General features: G+C 35.2%; 1 protein-coding gene across 2 annotated transcripts in view; it reads right to left on the bottom strand.

Annotated features, from left to right (window-relative positions):
* The window catches only part of LOC143236680 (protein kinase C-binding protein NELL2-like), a 100,514-nt gene extending 85,343 nt beyond the window's left edge, over positions 1 to 15,171 (bottom strand). For both annotated transcript variants that reach the window (XM_076475085.1, XM_076475087.1), the window contains exon 1: positions 14,606 to 15,171. In XM_076475085.1, the coding sequence (XP_076331200.1) occupies positions 14,606 to 14,729 (124 nt within the window). In that variant the 5' untranslated portion in view covers positions 14,730 to 15,171. The remainder of the gene's footprint in view (positions 1 to 14,605) is intronic.
* Positions 15,172 to 21,347: the final 6,176 nt, after the last annotated feature.

Genomic DNA, 21,347 nt, shown 5'->3' with positions numbered 1-21,347 from the left:
AATACACTGCTTGTTACCATATAATTCCTTTATATATATATAAGATATATACTCTCACCAGTAATGACTTCTCTCTCTTCTATATGTATATATATATAAATATATATCGTGAAAAAGTAAACTACAATAATTGTTTTGTTTTCGTTTTAAAACAATGTTTTCAAAATGACTTATCTAAATATTTTTTCATCGTAAGTGAATCAGTGGGGTTAAACTCCAGCTAAAATATTTCCGACGAAAATCGAAGATTCGTCTAAAAACAAACAAACAAACACAGAAGTAAATTTATTGAATAATAGCGTCGGTTTACTACGTCATTATTTTCATAGAATACACTAAGAACCATTAAAAACAGATAAAAGTGTGACGTCACTAATCTTCAAAATTGATCTCACTTGCTTTTAGTTGTTTCTTCAATTATGTATTAGGTTACAACGTTAGGTTTTAGACTTAGCAGTAATTTTGGTTTTAAAGACCTTAGGGAGACCCCTAAGGTAAACCAGGGGCGCTCAAAACTTTTGTTTCTCTTCAGCCTCGCGCATGGTTGAGGGTTAAAGACCTCTCGATGAGCAAATTGGATATTTGGATAGTTTCTGAAGAATGTCTTGAGGTTGGTTGGTTATAGTCGTGTAGGAGACAAACGAAGTCGGAGGAGAAAGGGAGGGACGACGCATGAAGTAAAGGAGTGTAGAAAGATATAAGAATAGTACGAGATAGGATAACGTACCTCTTTTCAGGGCCTGGGTATAGACATACCCAATAAATTTACTGTGGGGGGAAACGGGAGTGCCCCGATAAAACCCAGTTTCACGGTCAGGGCGCCGAATAATCTACCCTAACCGTGCCTTAGATAGCAGGGAAATTTGCATCAAATGATTATGGAAGAGTTAGACAATGCCACTCGTCGTTGGAGAGGGGCTGCTCTTGTCGGAGCCTAGCAGATAACTTTCTAAGTTTGGGTGAGCAACATTGGCTCTCTAGTCTATCAGCGAGTTTCGAACGAAACATTCTTGCTGAAGGGGACTGATATTTCTTCATACCATGAACTGAAGTCTTGGTCAATTTCATAGGTCTGCGATGAACATGGTTAGGTTTTAGGTGTTTGTTTGTTTTGTTTTTGAATTTCGCGCAAAGCTACACGAGGGCTATTCGCGCTGTTTTAGGTGGGACAAAAGGTGTGAAAAGAATGGATTAATCTTTTATTTGTGAACTAGTTTTTAGGACTAAACTGGCTTTAGGGAAATATTGTTAGGTCATTAATAACTTTGTATTAAGTCGGAGTTTTTTAAAGTGTGTCGCCTCCAGGGGACGCAAATAATCTCTTAGAGGAATCAAACGATTAAGTTAAAGCAAATAATGCAATAATGCAAAATTAACCGTTTTTATATATTTTTATTGATGAAAATAGTAAATAATTACTATGACATATAAGGCATTTTAATGTGTATCCGGCGAATATATGTGGTAAGTTATTTCACTATCACTCATTTAAAAATCACGAGGGGGAAGCTCGCAGGAAACCATATTAATTAAAGGGGTATGAATGACTAAAGTTTGGGAAACGCTGGAGTGAGCTAATAACAAAATATTATTAGCTTAAAAAACATAACTTCGTAAATATCATTCAGTGTACAACAACATTTCTTTTTCTATCAGTTGCATTGTACTTCTCATACTTCTTGGCAATAAGTGGCAATAGAAAGTTTTACTATTGCACTCCCTGGTGGAAATGATGTGTACTTGTACTAAATCTTTCGGCAATATTTGGTAATAATGTTTTTTTATTATTGTTATTTATTCCCTATCGATGGTGTAGCATAAGTTTTATGCGTTTAAAAAGTACTCTAGTAAGGATCGTAAAGGCCTAACCCTGTAGCTAGGTTAATAAAGTACTCGGTTACTTGACGACAGGAAAAGATTTGTGTTTAATATCCAAGAAGATGAACGGGAAGTATGTCGTGAAAAAAATTAAAATATCGCAACTTATTATCATCTTTTTGGTTGGCGTTATTAAAACAAGAATTTCGGGTCAAAGTAAGTTAACTTTATATATCATAAATTGGAAAGTAACCTAAAATCATACATTGAATCTTATTCCACAATAAAAACTGACAGACAGCTAATAAATCATACATCTGTGTACCAGAAAACTAAAATTGATGTTGAATACTCATTCTAAAATCCATATTAGTAACTGACTTTTTGTTTTGTTTTGTTTTGAGGTGAGAGAGATTGAAATGTTTGTTCTATCTAAACTTTCCGACAGTTAATAGCAGCCAGAAATATAATTTTCGTTCTTGCCCGGCATGGCCAAGCGTGTTAAGGCGTGCGACTCGTAATGTGAGGGTCGCGCGTTCGCATCCCCGTCGCGCCAAACATGCTCCCCCCTTTCAGCCGTGGGGCGTTATAATGGTACGATCAATCCCACTATTCGTGGGTAAAAGAGTAGCCTAAGAGTGGGCGGTGGGTGGTGATGACTAACTGCCTTCCCTCTAGTCTTACACTACTAAATTATGGACGGCTAGCACAGATAGCCCTCGAGTAGCTTTGTGCGAATTTCAAAAACAAACAATCTTTCGGACTTACATTTTGTGCACTTTTCCTAAACTTTTGAGCAGCAACCGAACATCAGAAGACTCAATGGTGTCACGAATTTAATGAGTTCTGTGCCTGTGAATAACCACAAAATTCCTTTGAACGTTTTTAAATTTGAATGCATTTCTCGTGAAGAACTTTAGTTATTAAATATCAATAAAGAGAGCGTGTCGTTCTGTACACCTGGTGGTTGCAGCTGCAGGAACTGGCTCTTGTTCACATGTAATATTTAGACCTCTCCATGAACTGGGTCACAGTCCTGAAAATACTTTTTTTATGCTATAATATCATACATACTTCATCATTTCCATAAAGTTAAACACGTGTTACTGAGCTCTAACTCAAAAAAAGCAAGCGATTTAAACAATTTTTCTACAATAACTTATTATTTGAAAAACAATATTTTTTTGTTATTGTTGCTGAATAGAACCGCCGAGTCTTTCGCTTCGCATGTATGGATTTAAGAGCGCAACAGTAAAGTAAACGTCTCTTTTGTACCACTAGGGTTTTCCCTTGTTTTTTGTCTTGTTTATTGTTAAACACAAACCTTCACAATGAGCTATCTATGCTAGAGCTTTCCCAGTTAATATGAGTTTATCTAATGACAGAAGTTTTGGTTCCAATGACGCCATAATATAAAATGTGTCGATAAGAAACCAACGTGGCTTTGGTTTAAAACAAACAACCGTATATTAAGATAATTGTAAATATATTGGGAAAAGTTATAAAGGTCCCCTGGTATAACAAAAGTAAGTTTATGAACTTAGAGCAATAAAATCCGAGGCTCGTTCCGCGGTGGATATAGTATATAGTCCAATGTGGTTTTGGTCTAAAATAAGCAAACAAACCAAGGAAATGAAGGTACAACTTGATTATAGACGCCAGTTTCAAGAAAGTAATAGTAAAAGGTAAAGATAACAAAGTGATATAAATTCCTACTATGGGAGGAACTGTGTGGCAGTGTTTAACTTGAAATACTGTGACGAAAATATGGTTGTCTTCCATACACACACATGCTAAAATGTATTATGGTTTAATTCTAACTGTACTGAAACTTTCATCCAATGTACTTTTATTGGTCTCATTAAATTTTAGTAGTCATGTTGCATTGATTCAAGTATATATACACACTCATACACGTACCTCAAGTTCTTTCTTTAGAATAAAAAGTTTTACCTTGTGAAAGGACAAGTGATTAGTAACACTTTACCTAGCTTAAGCAAAATCTGTTGAAAACGATTAGACTTCTTATAGATACATAGAAACAAGTGAATGTCATTTATAGTTCGTTCTAATGGGTGGGCGGAAATATGTTTTTTTCTTATATCATTCCCTTGTCTTGAACTCCTATCGTTTAATGACAACACCGATAGCTTCTTTTAGTTCGTGAAGAGACTACGCAGGTTTATTACGTCTGAAAACTGAGGTTCGCTTGCCAAAAACTGTACAGAAGTTGCTCTTTAACCTGTCCAGAGAGACTAGACAGAACAAGCGTGACGATAAACGTTTCCTAAATCGGTCTGTTCAGGGTGACCTCTTGAGGAGAGAGGTCAGAATCCTAGACAAGATAAATAAGACCGGAAAAATATATAGATAAAAAAGTGTTAAATCAGCATTGAATCCTACACGTTTAAAAGAAACGAAGGAGTTGACGCTTTAACCAGGAATAGGAATCAAACTGGAACTGTACACAAACCGAGTAGATTGTTAACAAAAATCGACAACACAGATGATGACGACGCGTGATAATCAGGCATTTTATGAAACGTTTCATGCAATAAAATATATTATATCAGCAAGTTGTTAGAATATAAATATTTACAGGTCTGTAAACGTTTTAAAAATATTATTCCAAAAGTTGTAGTACCGATACTAGATTGATACTGAGAATGAGGAGGAACTAAATACTTTACTACAAAATTATTAAAATAATATTCACCGTATTAAGTACCATCACTTCATGGGTACTGGTAATATCTGAGATATTTATTCTAGGTGTATTAAATACCATCATCGATAGTAGGTCCGGCACGGCTAGGTGGTTACCATACTCGACTCGTAATCCGAGGATCCCCGTCACACCAAACATGCTCGCTCGTTCAGCCGTGTGGTCGTTATAATGTGACGGCCAATCCCACTATTCGTTGGTAAATGAGTAGCTCAAGAGTTGGCGGTGGGTGGTGATGACCAGCTGCCTTCCCTCTAGTCTTACACTGCTAAATTAGGGACGGCTAGCGCAGATCGTACTCGTGTAGCTTTGCGTGAAATTCAAACCAAACCAAACCAAACCTGATCGGTGCTGGTGGTTTCTCTAATATATATATATTATACATACTACATACCACCGTTTGATCAGTACTGGTGGTTTCTCTAATACATATATTAAATACTATCATCTAATTTACACTAGTGGTTTCTCTAATACATATATTATATATTAAATACCATAATCTTATCTGCACTAGTGGTTTCTCTAAGATATATGCTTCATGTTTATTTTTATGCCAAGCACTAATCGGTTAGTTTGACAAAAAAGCTACATCTTTGAACATATTTTTACAGTTTTAAAAGGATCTCTCAGTTTAATACATCCACAAGCCACAGAATCAGAAGGTGACATTTCCAAAGCCTGTGACCTCTACAGCGTGTGTGCTTGTAGTAAAGATGCAAGATGACTTGTGAACATCCAAGCGTATGAATGTTGTGTTTTGGACAGTTAGATATAGTGTCATGTTTTAAGCCACTTACTTGGAAGAATGTTTTATAGTTTATTTACTTTAAGAAAAGGTGATTTTTTGCGCAAAAGTTATTATTATTTAAATTTCATAATAGTCCACTCAAACCAAGTTTTTAGGCCTAACGTTAACGCATTTGCTATTTACATTAGTGTTAACATTTTCTTACGGTTATCTTCTTTTTGTAGTATATTAAATGATCTGGTTACGTTTTTACGAAGAATCAACTCATTTACTGATATTTAACGTGGTCGAAAGCATTTTTACATGTAATATATGTAAGTTTATTAGTTGATAAACAACTGATTTTACAAACAGAAATAATTTAAAACCAAACCTTACTTTCAAAATAATGAAAAAGAAAATGCCCACGCAAAAACGTCTGTTGTAGCGACGCACACGTCTGCCACATGGCACAGGAACCGGAAACCTCTGAATTCTCGACGTCGGGACAACATTTAGCATGGTCAACTTTCACTTCTATTGTATGCAGCTAGTGTAGCTATACCATTATTAAAGTCCTTTACGAGTAAGAGCATGGACTGTGTAATACGAGTAAATCATTAAAATGTAAGAAAAAACAAATAAGCTCAGTAATTAGGAGGACTGTTAATAATTACCAGTAACGAGACCTTGTAACCGAAAACCTCGCCGTTACAAATGTATTGTACACGTAGTTCAATACGGAGTATGGATGAAGCTATGGGAAGTTTTTCTTAATTAATTAATATTATAGCCACTAATAATTAGAGACGCTAACCATAAGCTAGTTTTGATATATCATCAGAAAAAACAACGAAAAATCCCAGCATCCTGTTGAACTTGGATTGTTCTAATCCTTATCTGTTTCTGTGTGAAAAACGAGTTTTTTTTTATCTATCAAGGAAATTAAATTATTGATAACGTACATGAACCTAGCTAATTATTAGCGTACGAACTTTCCTTTTTTCACTACCTAATTCAGTGTAACGACTCCTCTTACAAACACTGTTGCTACTATCACTAGCGACGGTCATTATTTTGTAAATGGAGATGGTTAATTTGTAATTCATTATGAAAGACGCCAATATGTTTGTTTGTTAATGATAGCAAAGCTACAATATTGGTTACTTTTGCTTTTCCCACATGCGGGTATCGAAACCCGATTTTTAGCATTATAAGCCACCAAATTTACTGCTAAGCCACGTGAGCAGTTAACAGGGTAATCGAACTTCAACCGTTTAACTGTAGGCTATTACTAAATAATTGATATATACATGCATATGTTGAACTTTTTATTGAGAGCGAAAAAAAAGTCCATTTTCAGTGTAACTAGTTCCCGTTTGAATATTTGGTTTATTTTGAATTTCGCGCAAAGCTACACATTGGTTTGTTTGTTTTTTAAATTTCGCACAAGGGTACTCGAGGACTATCTCTGCTAGCCGTCCCTAATTTAGCAGTGTAAGACTAGAGGGAAGGCAACTAGTCATCACCACCCACCGTCTACTCTTGGGCTACTTTTTTACCAACGAATAGTGGGATTGACCATCACTTTATAACGCCTCCACGGTTGAAAGGGCGAGCATGTTTGGCGCGACCGGGATTCGAACCTGCGACCCTCATATTACGAGTCGCACGCCTTAACACGCGTGGCCATGCCGGGCCACTACGCAAGGGCTATCTGCGCTAGCCCTCCCTAATTTAGCACTGTAAGACTAGAGGGAAGGTAACTGGTCATCACTACCAACTGCTAACTCTTGTACTACTCTTTTACCAACGAATAGTGGGATTGATCGTCATTTATTACAACCCCACAGCTGAAAGAGCGAGCATGTTTGGTGTGACGGGGATTCGAACCCGCGACCCTCGGATTATGATTCGAGTGCTTTAATTACCTGTCCATGCCGGGCCGAATAAATAAGAAGAATATTGTTTTCTACAACAGGTTGTCAGACATTTTAAAGTAATAATACGTATTTGTTTGTTTCAAACAATATTCAACTTTTCTTTTGAATAATCTTGTATGTTAGTACTGAGGCTTATCGTTATATATCTGGTTTAAAATGAATACAGTTTTTCAATTTTTCTGATTCATTTCAGTCCCTACTTTCTTTTAAAAAATTCCAAAGAACAAATGATTAGTCTAACAAACAGTCTCATTTATTTACTACGTATTAGTACTCAATTTGAGAAACAAAAAAATCCAACGAGAAGTGTAAAATAACATGAAGGTTACACCCTACGAGGCCCGGCATAGCCAGATGGTTAAGGTGTTTGACTCGTAATCTGAGGGTCGCGGGTTCGAATCCCTGTCACACCAAATATGCTCGCCCTTTCAGCCGTGGGGGCTTGATAACGTGACGGTGAATCCCACTATTCGTTAGTGAAAGGGTAGCCCAAGACTTGGCGGTGAGTGTTGACGGCTAGCTGCCTTTTCTCGAATCTTACACTGCTAAATTGGGGACGGTTAGCATAGATAATCCTCCTGTTAGAAATTCAAAAACAAACAAATGCACCATACAAACAATCGGTGAATGTGATATAGTGAAGAATTCGTTAGATGTATTAATAAACCGTTTAATGTTTATTGTTGCGACAAGCTATCTTGGAGCCAGAAAAAACAACTGATGCCTTGTTGTTGCAGCTTGATTTGTTACAGCAACATTGTTCACTGCGGGGAATGTAATACCGGACGTTTGTTTTATAAGTCCGAAGACTTACAGCTGACCCAGCGGGGGATATTGGTCCGTTAAGTGTACTTAGTTCAATTTATATTGCTTCTTTGGAGTTGCAAGATATACGTCAGAAAAACATGATGTAGTGTTTCATCCTTCCAGCTATAAACATTGTCAGCTATTTCTTAAGTAGGTTATTCATTTCAACATGACCTTTTTATAACAATTATTATACAACCTTATTGTGAAGCTGAACTTCATTTTGAAAGATCCGTGCCATACAAGATTTGGATTAACACAAATGTAGTTGTAAAACCATTATTTATTTGTTGAGGTTCGAAATTAAACTCGTGCTAACAGTTATCTCTTCTGGCCATTAATAAATAATTATATGTATATTCATTAACCAAATAAACCAATTCTACGTAATAAAAAAGCACAACATTTTCTTCACTAATTTTATTAACCACATAAAGAAAAACACTTTAGATCTCTGATGGCCGGATCTTTTGAAAGAGTGAATAAACGCTTTTAGGCCTAACAAATTTTGAAAAGGAAAAAACAAAACAATGAAAGTACATATTCAGTAAACCAAACTGCTTCCAATTTGTACTTATTATGTGTATAGCAGTAAAAAGAATAGTATTCGTTTGCTTTTCGTATCAGCCAATAGCAGGATGAGCAAACAAACATTCCAACGCATTGACAAGTAGATGTCTCACCAATGCGCGCCACCTGTATTATATTTCCAACAAACAGCGGTTGACTGCACAGGATAGGGTCTGTCTACCAGCTGGAAGTGAAGTGGAGTATTTGAAACATGCAGGAAACAGAACTTAACCAAGAATGCAATGTCGTTAGACACAATAATATAAAACAGAAGGTATATTTTTTCTCTAAAGCAGTAGGATATAACATATATGAAAAAAACCCTAAAGCCATTTCATCTTCTTTGATTAAAAAAACATGGTTTCATAACTTCTAAATTTTTACACGACAAAATTAAATTTAAAATTTTGATTTGTCCTTTAGCAACGAAATATATCGAATTAACGTTAGACGTCACCTTTACGAGTCCTATGACGTTAGAGTTTTATATATTTTCTAAAAAAAAAAGAAGTTAAAATAGGCTGAATCAATGAAACAAAAATATTTCGATCATTCAATAAATATTGAAACAACAACAAAAAATGTTTACAATATTTTGTATTTTAACCAAAATATCAGCTTTGAAATAGAAATAAATAGTTTTATTTTATCTAGAACCATAAGGAGTGCCTAAAACATGAAATGAAAATGTGATTTTAGGTCACAGTACTTACAGAAACATTAGAAATATTGTTTTTTCAGACGAAGTATCCAAGCAAAGTATACGATATAAGAAAATCATAATGGAGACGTTGCCAAAGTTTAATGTTCTTTCCTGGAAAATTAATTATTAGTACCAACTATATAAAACGGTTTAATGAGGCCACACCCTCTTTGGCACGAAGCTAACAATTTTATTAAACTATAAATCTAGTGGAAACATGAAACCTTATTTAAAAAAACAACAACAACCATATACTTGCGAAAAGTACATTTGGGTTTCTAACCCGCAAGGCTAAAATAATTTTTGAAATACCTTTGCAATTTTAGTCGCATTAACAATTACTAAGAAACACTAATTTGGCTTTTCACTTTGAAATAAAGTTCAGTGTTTATTTAAAAGTCTTGGAATAAGTTAAAAATATGATTTTAACGTTAGAGCCTGACTTGGATTATAAATAGTTATGATAAAGGTTAAGAACTAGATAGCGAATCAAATACTGTACGTGTTACGTCTTCCACTTTTCTCCATTTTTAAAAATGGCTAAAACCAGAATTAATGAAAAGATTGGCTTCCAGTTATTTCTAAGCTAGATACAGGAATTAAAAAAAATAATTAAAATTGAGAGAATATTAAGAAAAACTATCTGTAATTAAAACGATAAGCGTACAGACGAGGACGTATTCACTTATCACTCTATTCATACTAAATTTACAAGCCCTTTTTACATACCTCACGGTGGCTCAACGGTAAACTTTAAGGCTTATGATGCTAAAAATTGAATTTCGACCCCTGCAATGGCCACAGAGCAGATAACATATTATATAACGTTCTAACAATAACAAGAAAACACTTTTTAGCGTTAACTTTAGGTGTACAAACAGTAGTAGAAATGGTGCAAGTCATAAATTTAAGCTTTTTGTACGTCGGTATGCTTCAAAGTATTGTTAAGATGTATAATTAGGATATGACATGAGCCAGTGTTAAGAAAACGTTCTTAAACGTACGTATTGAATTTTAGATCGAAATTGTCTTTTTTCAATTATTTTGGGGTATTTTTTGTTCTGTATCATGATTTCCACTTATTTTTAAGACTTGTATTTCTCATTTAATGTCAAAAGTAACTTTAGAAGAGGTTCAAGTGAAGCAAAATTACAAATTCACGAATTTGATTGTTTGTGTCAACGATTTGAGATTTCATATAAAATACAGCGTTAAATGTAATTATTTTTATGCACATTGGAAAGCTCTAGCTGTAATTAGAAAAAACAAACATACAGGTATTTTATTTTAAAAAATGAAACTTTTAAATTATTTCTATAATTCGCCATTTTGGATTTTACTGGAATACACGAGTGTACCGAAGCGTAGCCCGACGTACAGTTACTTGTCTAAGCCTACTAAGGATAAGGAACTGTACAAACGAAGAAACTTTAATATAAATCTTTACTTCCTATAATAGTGACACATTGTTTTTCTATTGCCATTTTTTCGAAAGGAAACCAAAAATATTCTAGTTAATAATTTTGTCACTAAAAACGTATCTAATTGGTTCATTACTACTGCAGTTTCTATTTTCTATTTTCCTTCAACGTTGTATTCAACTCTCTGGAATAGGGTTAAAAACTTCCAGACCTTGAAATGTATCTGTTTCAGCAGCTTTACCCTACGACAGTTTGAAGATGATGCTGGTACAATTTCATTGGCTTCTGCCTAGACTCTAGTTGCTCATCGATCATGTTGTCTGGCTGACTGCCGCAGAGACAAGAGAAACGTTATGCTTTTCTTTAGCGCCGCTTCGCCGCTTCATTCTTCTTTGTCTGCTGTGACACTAAAAGGTTAATTTTCTGGACTTTATCATGAATAATGATTTTTGTGCAGATACAGCCCGATTAACATTTCTGCTGAAATATTTATATTAAAATGAAAAATAAAGAAACGCGTTTAATCACTGTTAGTGTCAGACACGAGAACCTTCACTAGCGTGTCAGGCTGTCAGTGTTTTGCGCTTTCTTTTTTCTTTCTCCGAGAAAATGTTTATAAGCACTTTATATAATCGCAATAAAGCCTGAAAACGTATAATAGCGTGCAATGACCAATTATACTGTCTTGTTTGTTGCGTTTAACAAAATTTAGTGTACGAGAACGTACTATTCTTCGTGCATACACACAGATATTTGTTAATATATATATTTTTATCTTGTTGAGTTAACAACAGGCCTAGCATGGCCAGGTGGTTAAGGCACTCGACTCGTAATACGAGGGTCGCGGGTTCGAATCCCCGTCACACCAAACATGCTCGCCCTATCAACCGTGGGAGCATTAGTAAAAAGAGTTGGTGGTGGATGGTGATGACTAACTGCCTTCCCTCTAGTCTTACACTGCTAAATTAGGGATGGCTAGCGCAGATAGCCCTTGAGTAACTTTGCGCGAAATTCGAAACATATCAAAAACATATCAGTTAACAATATTTTCCAAGGTTTCGGCATTGTTCAACACACGTTCATTTCTGCAAGTGAACAGTGACGTTTCTTTGATGGAGTATTATTTGACGACTGACATCTTAATATAATGAAGAACTCTATAAAAACAGTGGCATCATTATTTGCGTTTTGGATGTGTTTGTGTAACTGTTAGCAAAGTAATCTAAATGATACTAACAAGTACCATACCGCATCGGTATGGTAATAGCAGAATTCACTTATAAGATCTTAATACAACATAATGTACTGCTTTTATTCTATACTAACCGAAAAGAAATGTGTAGAATCCCAATATATCATCGGGTACTACTTTTATTCTACACTAGCAGCAACAACAACAAAAAAAGTATAGGATTCCAAGAAAACGCTGTATACTACTTTCATTGTACACTAGTATTAAAGAACAAAATAAAAGTCATCCAAAAGCCTCCCTCTTTCCTCTCTACAACATCGTGTACGGATTTTTGTCTATACCAGGGTTGTGTCCACCATGATGGCGTGGTGAGCAATAGACTATCTCTACCTGAAGAATTAAAATTTAATCTTTTAAGATTTAAAAAATGTTCTACCTACATTGTAACACTCCACCCTTATATGAAAGAATTGTTTGTTGTCGTTTTTTGGGCGGTTAGGGGGATTGGTTTAATGGCAGTTTCAAAAAAGTATCAGAACGTCGCGTAACTGAGCAAAGAGGGTTGAGGAAAATTCGTTGTTTAAAGATAGAATATCAATTTCTTTTGTATTTATTAACCTTCAACTTTCTTCTACTCTTAGGCTAATTCTTTGCCTCTTCTACTCCCAATAAAAAATCTTACAAATGCCACTACTCTTTGCTGGTTATAGAAATAGTTACTTATCCAAGTTCAGAATCGTGTACTGGTTTTAGTCTTTGCTAATAACAAGAAAACCAAATGATTATATCATGTACACATAATTATGATAAAATTTACGCCAATACAGACATAAGAGTAAATGTGGAATGAGTATAGAACTCAAGGTTATATAACCTGCAGCTATGATTGCAGACTCAGACCAAGTCAAACAATGAACGTGTTCTAACAAGTGTTAGATTGACACATGTGGCAGGTATTTTAACACTCTGCTCTATAAATAATGTGCTTTAAATATCGAAGGTCGTCTAGTCGCCAAAAATAATAGGAGTGTTTTACTGGTTTGAAAAATGATGACACCCTGAATCGTTTTAAATATTTATGAAGACTGCTCTTCTAGCTAGACATGCTGTCATTAGGACAAACGGTTTGAGCTTGTTAGAACTTCTAAAACAAATATTTTTAACGTGTATCTGAAAATTCTTTTTCAGATTTCGTATAAATTAACAATTATTTATTGTTTCTTTTAATATTAATTTCATGAGTTTGCATTGGATTGAAGTAATGTAGATGATGACAGTTAAAGCAATATGGCACAGCTAAAGTAATAAGCATCTATGAAAGAGCTAAAGCTATATGGCACAGCTAAAGTAATAAGCATCTATGAAAGAGCTAAAGCTATATGGCACAGCTAAAGTAATAAGCATCTAGGAGAGAGCTAAAGTAATATGCCATAGCAAAAGTAATACGCATCTATGAAAGAGCTAAAGCAATATGGCACAGCTAAAGTAATAAGCATCTATGAAAGAGCTAAAGCAATATGGCACAGCTAAAGTAATAAGCATCTATGAAAGAGCTAAAGCAATATGGCACAGCTAAAGCAATAAGCATCTATGAAAGAGCTAAAGCAATATGGCACAGCTAATGTAATAAGCATCTATGAAAGAGCTAAAGCTATATGGCACAGCTAAAGTAATAAGCATCTAGGAGAGAGCTAAAGTAATATGCCATAGCAAAAGTAATACGCATCTATGAAAGAGCTAAAGCAATATGGCACAGCTAAAGTAATAAGACTCTATGAAAGAGCTAAAGTAATAAGCATCTATGAAAGAGCTAAAGCAATATAGCACAGCTAAAGTAATAAGCATCTATGAAAGAGCTAAAGCAATATGGCACAGCTAAAGCAATAAGCATCTAGGAGAGAGCTAAAGTAATATGACATAGCTAAAGTAATAAGTATCTATGAGAGCTAAAGCAATATGGCACAGCTAAAGTAATAAGCATCTATGAGAGCTAAAACAATATGGTATAACCAAGTAATAAGCATCTCTCAGAGAGCTAAAGTAATATGACATAGCTAAAGTAGTAAGCATCTATGAAGTGCTAAAACAATATGGCACAGCTAATGTAATAAGCAGCTATGAGAGTAAAAACAATATAGTATAACTAAGTAATAAACATCTATGCTTTTTCCTCGTTTCACACGGCTTTTCAAATTCACGTTATGATGGAAAATAAATTCAAAATATTTCTCTGTCTTCATCTTTTTAAAATTCAAAACTTCCATTTTATATGAAAAATAAACATGTTTCACGTTTTCAACTCAAGTTGTTGCTGATGGTTATGTTAGGAATTTCGAGTTGATACATACGTATCAGTTGGAGTTTGTGCTCAACACACTGCAAGTTCTTATAAAATATAATGTCCTTAATGTTCGTGTTTGTTCAGGCTCAACTATCGTTGTACACATTGAACCAGTTAACCGAATAAGTTGAAATTCTTGAGCCAATTTAAAACAACAACAAAACAAACCTGCATCTTATTCCTGCTGAAATGCGTAGAATAACCATTCGTAGATGACATTTCTTACGTCATAGAGGCCTTTTTCCTTCTAATATACTTGATCAAAATGTAATATATGAAACAACAGAAAAATAACTAAAAAATATAAATTTAAGTTACCGTAACTGGTGGGTTACGATGAAAGAAATTACCTTACCTAACTTGTAAACGATCAGCTCCGCTGTGACGAGTGTATAGAGAAGGGTAAACATCGTTAAGCGACATCGAAGAGGCGAAGGCCACAGGGAGCTTGAAGAGAGATCTTTTAATCCCAGGTTCATGTGAGTGTGCAGACTAGAACGTAGGAAGAATGCCAAACTGTCTTACATCCCACAAACATTGGGTTTTGAGGTCGACCATCGGATTTGTCCGGGTTTATTGCTTGCGTCAAAACCACACAAGCAAACCATCGCATATCATGGAGAGTTAGGCTGTGCTATCTAACCAGTTGACACCATTTGACGACAGCTCCGTTTCCACCAGGTTTCCATCGCTTAGTCTCTACAAATAAAAGGACCTGATCGACGCTCGTCGGATTCCACGTATCCCATTTAGATACGTCGGGGAAGATTCAAATGACAATTACGGCGATTCCTCGCATATCGAGCAGAGAACTATAATAAATTACTTAGTACCCAACAAGGCTGGAGAATATATCTTCTCTCCTGTAACCAGAGACATTTTTACAGGCAACTGTACTTGCGCGTACTCTTCCCTCTGAGTGGCTCATTCTACGACTCGTCAGGACACTACAGCAGCGCCTCCCTTATCAGCCCAATTCTGATAGACGCTGAAGCGAGTATAGTCAGGTCAGGTTAATAGCGTACAGCATGTATTGCACGGGTAGACAGAGGACACGCGCCATAGTCTGTGAGGGGCGACTACTGTCTCCCTCTAGGGGGTTATCGATCGTTAGGGCGATACTGACATAGTTTATCATACACACTACATGACACTTTTAGATATGTATATATATTTCCTAGTTTGTTCTGTCTAGAACTCAAACATAGCTTCTATTTTACAGCGCATCAAAAGTATGCATGCAAAGAGCTCAGCCATTTTTGGCTGGATTTTTCGTTGTTGCTTCTTTGTGCAGAGCTGAGGAAATCATAGCACAAAAATGGTTGCTGCAATGCGGCGAAAACAAAAACAGAAACGTAACTTAACTGCTTTGTTTTTATGACGTTGCATCGAGTGTAATGAAGCGGCAACTTGCCGGTTCTAAGAAAATCTGATGCTCTATTTTTAAAGAATGGCTTAATGCACTAATTTAGGGTGATTTATCTCGTTTTATTTAACCTTTTTAATTATGATTATATTACATGCATGAACAATTTGTTTCGCATGAATGCTGTTTTAATGTTGTAATCTGTTTTAAACAACAGTTTCGTTTCTTCTAACATGTGTATATTGTCAGTTTAAATTAATTTTTTAACCGTAAAACACGTAGATAATAACACAGGTGAAGCTTTTTCAACATCGCATTTATTATTATTTATTTAATTGATTACATGTCAAATGTAAGTAAAATGTGTCACATTTTATAATAGTTTGGTCAGATGGTCTAAGTATGTTATATTGGTTAGAACTTTTGTGAATGTTGACTTGTTCAAATAACGTTGTTTAATGCAGTGAAATAACAATAAAAGGCGAATAGTATTAAATCTGTTTTTCGTTCGTGTGTGTGTTTTACTTATCCATTCTTTGAGGATTGGGACAAAAATGAGTCAGCAAAAAAGCGAAACAAAGAGTTGAAAATGGTCCAGGAACTACATTTTTAATTGTGGGTTAATAAGAAATTTCCTACAAATATGGCAGAAGTCAATAGGGGTGCTGACAGTGCTTAAAGTTGCGCTAGGTAATTAAAGGTTTTATGCAAACAAGCACAATGGATGGCGCAACGTCTAAATTTACTTCCAACTATTACTGTGGGATACTGATAGGAATGTTTAGAAAGAGCCTTTATTGTAGCAATATGAGAATTGGCTAAAATATTTTTTGTACTCAAAGACAATACAGATTGAATTACTATTTTTTACGTTGTGACCTTTGTATCAATTAATATAACCCCTCAACACAAACAAAATGAATGCAAAATAAAAAAGTCACATTACTACTGACTCTTATAACATTTCTTGGTGTTTATTCTTTGGAATGTTTAAAACTATAAAAATAATGTCGTTGTTATTTTCCTTACAAAATATTATTTTTCAGATCATGGCTGAAGATTACCACGAGCTTTAAGAAAATAGGGACGAAGAACTTCACGGTCAGTTTAAATTTTTTAATCAATACCGCAAAAAAGTTAGCTCAGAGTTTCATTGGTGGTGTGATTTGTCTACCTTATTTATTCATCAATCAATGTACCTATAGACCTACATCTCTCTCTATATCTGTCTGCTTTTCTCTACCTCTCATTTTAAATTTTCACGGTAAATAAATAATTCGCTCAGCGTTAACTGCTGATGAGATTCATCCACCCACTCACCTACCTACTTCTATGTCTATCAATTAGTCCCCCGCTAGTACAGCAGTAAGTCTACTGATTTACAGTGCTAAAGTGTGGGGCTCGATTCCCCTCGGTGTACTCAGCAGATAGCCATGAGAAAACACGCATACACTCACATCTATCAGTTAATTTATGTCTATTTATACAGCCATCTAATTATGTACCAACATTTTTCTTCTTTTTTTCTCCCTCTTTCTCTAGATTACCACAATGAGAATTTAAATCCGCGTTTCACATGTTACAGTCTATCTATTTATATCTCTGTTTCTCTGATTCAACAGTACTTACTTCAGGTGTTTACGTTTCGTAGCTTAATTAATTCTTGTTTGTTAAGAAGTTTAGGTATTGTTTTTATACCTGAACTTACTTTCATGTGCATACAAACAGTCTTGAAAACGTTTCATGTAAATGCGGAATTCTCAGAGTAAACTGATTTCTGCATGAGTATCAGACAAGTTTACTTTGTAACAGGAGGTTCGTCCAGGATAATTGCTGAGTAGATCGAAATTCTTCTTTGGCTGAATTTAAACCAAACACTAAACTGAACACGCGGAGTAAAGTGCAAAACAATATTTATTTAAAATGCTAAGTAAAAAACATAATGGGCATACTTGTGTAGGCTTTGGACGATTGCATTCCTAACGGATCAATGAATCGGTTAACAATTATATTACTACTCACTTCTCAAATCAAGTATCGTCTTGTTCTGACTAACGTCAATGCTCTGCAACAAAGAGGACACTTCAATTTTACTCATAAGCAACAGACGTCACAATTTTATTGACTATTTTTAGCCAACGTATAAAAGCTGTAACATATAGATGATATCTACTTGGTCATTAAAGGACATTGCTGTCAGTGAACTGTCCTACCCAATTTGTGAAGTTGTAGCAATATACTTATTAGCAAAGTAGATAGTATCTGCTAGAGAACAATGAAGAAACAAAGACAACTAGAACGAAGCAAATTTATATTTTTTTAACCATGTGCTTATGCCCAAACTGCACAGAATCAGACTGCAGGAAAAAAAAATTCCTACATTGATAAAAGATGGTAAAAATGCATGCACATCAAACCATTTCCCATATCCCTGTTTGAGGCATGTCGTCAATTTGATTAAATTTAAGTTTAAAACCAATAACCCTTAACTCATAACGTGGTCAGGATAGGTGCTTTCAGCCCCTTCTCCCTTATCAGTAGGCCCTCCATGACTTATCAGTCTCATCCTCACACTGTTGATCAAGTCGTTCGTTTATGACATATGGAATTAACTTATTGATGCGTTTCTTAAACTTTTGTATATCTTACATTTGCTGTAACTTTGCTAAAATATCAGGTATAACAGACAAGTCTAGCCAGATCGAAGATGTTTCCATTCTCTTGACACATACCACAATCAGTAACAATCTTCACACCTCAACATCCATTCTTTTTTCATTTTGTCATTTCACTTCATCCATCTTTAAATGGTCTTAACAAATTGTCGTGGGGTAAAATTATGCGTATCAGCTATTACACACTTTAAACATTCCATATATTGGTATGAACAGTTTGAAATGTCTTCTCATGGGAGAAAACCATACATCACATTAACAGGGAGTAGTATTTACAACCCAAACATGGGAATAAATTGCAGTTTGTAGATGTCTGCTCAACTGTTATATATACCATCAGTACCCATGGCACGTGTTTATTTCAGCCTGTTTGAATAGGTTCAACAAACTTTGCAAGTATCTGCTTGGTTCACTTGTGTCCCATTGTTGTGTGGACGATGGAAGCCAAGATCCGCAACTGCCTTATAGATAGATCATTGTACAAAAGAAACCAATGTCAGGAAAAAGAGCCCAGTTCCACTGCCAGTTGTTATGCCATATGTCCAATGTGAAGTATGTTTTATCAAGATCTGTATTTTGAGCTGGTCGTGCCTTTTTTCTTGTCTGTTCCACTTCTTTAATTTTACAGTAAACAACTTATAGACGAGCTTTAATCCAGCTTCTGGTGGTCGATCTGGCAATACCTTGTTCTTTTGCTATCAGACATTGTTGTGATCCATTTCTAATTACATCAATGATGATGAACTTCTTAGCAATCGTGTATGCTTTTCTCTTGTTGTTTACAGTAGATATTTCGGTAAAGAAGATGATGTGTGATAGGCCTATATATGTTCTATGTTCTCAAGTCATATGAGTGACTTCAAGTAATTGTTTCTAATATTTATAGGGCAAAAGTGAGTGTTTTTTCTTGTTTCGGTATTTCATTGAGTAGAATAATCTGTAAATAAAACAGTCTGATTGGATTGTCAAAAAAGTGTCAAAACTGGCAACGTATAGTGATGTCCATTGTCTTGTTCAATAAACAATGCGATAAACAAGCACTTGTGGAATATATTCTTAGGTTTTGTGTTGAATTTGGAATGAACAAGACAAGCATCATAAAGAGTGGCAGTGTAATTGGACCCAAGGGTATTCTATATTAACCATTCTGCCAAACCATCAGACTAAGAGTAATAAAATGAACTGTTTTTCTGTACCTCACCTAATACTTTATACAATTCAGCAAATAGTTGATTGGTGAAAGTGATTCCCTGATCCATGTATAGTCTTGCCAAAATGCTTGTATATTTTTTAAGAACCAATGTTATTATTATTAAGGTGGAATACAGATACCCTTAGTTCTGTGAAACTGAGAAATGCATGCTATATTAAACATTTACATATTTATTTTCTATAATGAGGTAGGTTCTATGGACATCATGAACGATTTATTAGAAGAGCAAACGATTTCATCAGACATCTGTAGAAAGATGTGTTTCACCTATTACAACAAAACCTTACCAAAACATATATAACTACAAAATATAACTAATTATAAATAGCGTTTGTAACGTTATATCAATTTATATTAAATATTCAATACTTGATTGATTCTTTTTGTACTCTAATAACCTCTGCAAGGTGACGCAGCATGCTGTCGATGAGGTTGTTGATGTAATTCACCGTGATTTTATCTACAGTTGCCACTAGATGGCGCTGTAACATAGCTACAGTTGTTGGGATTAGCAATTTTCTGGTTCAGTTTTAGCTAGCAGTTCTCAATGGGTTTGTAATATGGAGAATTTGCTGGTTATGGCAATCTTGTAATGTTCTCCAAGTCGAGATATTCCTGTACAATACATGCATTGCGAGTAGTGAAACACAAAGGTATTGTCAAAACTTGCCCCAGAAATATCATATCCATGTGATGCTTGTAGAAAGCACCAATGATGTTTCACTGGATGATGTGAAAATCAGTCTTCCATCATGATGAATAGCTGCCTAAACATGTACTACACCATCTCCTATGTGTTCTCTGTGGGATAGACAATCTTACCACATTTATTCTCTAAACAAAAGACGAACACAAAGTTTCCTTTGGTCCAATGATATTTCAGGATTCTGGATACAGTACATTGGAGATACCCTAATGTGTTGGCATTTCTAGAAAGTCAAACAATTTGAAGCCCTATAACTTTTGGTATGCAACGAGGCAAGACCATACACCAAGTACATAGGAAGTATTTGAACAAGGTGTCGATCTTTTTTGAAATATATTGTACAAAAAAGTGCACCACTTTTATACAAAATAGGTCTGTATGTTTATTTTGATGAACAAATTCTCAAAACAAGCTATACATACTAGAATAATTAATGGATTGGGCTGATGTATTGACCACTAGATAAACCTCAGTCCTCTTTATGAAGTAGTTGATAACTATGAGTATGTACCAATGGTCTCTTTCTCTCAGTCTTCAGCTGTTGATCAGTGACAATCAGCTCCCCGCTAGTACAGCGGTATATCTACGGATTTATAACGCTAAAATCAGGGGCTCGAGTCCCCTCGGTGGGCTTAGCAGATAGCCCTATGAGGCTTTGCAATAAGAAAACACACACAGTGACAATCTGGGCTATCCTCTCTCTGCAAAGGACATCACCCAGTTTTGTTTTGGATTTTACCTTATCTCAATCGGTTCTTGCTCTTAGCAGCACACTATACAGTATTCACTATATTGTCGAACATCCGAACTCGAATGTCACTGAATATTAACTCAAATGCAGTTAATCCTTTTGTGTCTTCCACTCCTTGTGTTATGCAAAGTCTGGAAAATCTCTCATTGTAGTGCTCAGGAGACAACAAGATACAGCAGAGTTGGAGAAACATGGGCTAATGGTTTGCGATAACAATACAACATATTTTCCTGCACTTGTAACTGACTGTACAAAAACGTAAAGTTACATTATCCAAGTTTTGGTCCTTTATAAATACTGAATGTCCACCGATTATAGATCTTCCAGTTGTTCTTTCTAAGTGTTTCTAAAGTGTTAATTTTGTCGTCGATTCACCTACCACATCT

Source organism: Tachypleus tridentatus, chromosome 13, assembly GCF_004210375.1.
Source record: "Tachypleus tridentatus isolate NWPU-2018 chromosome 13, ASM421037v1, whole genome shotgun sequence".
Taxonomy (NCBI): domain Eukaryota; kingdom Metazoa; phylum Arthropoda; class Merostomata; order Xiphosura; family Limulidae; genus Tachypleus; species Tachypleus tridentatus.
The sequence above is the reverse complement of the archived record's forward strand: the minus strand, read 5'-3'. Positions and strand labels throughout refer to the sequence as shown.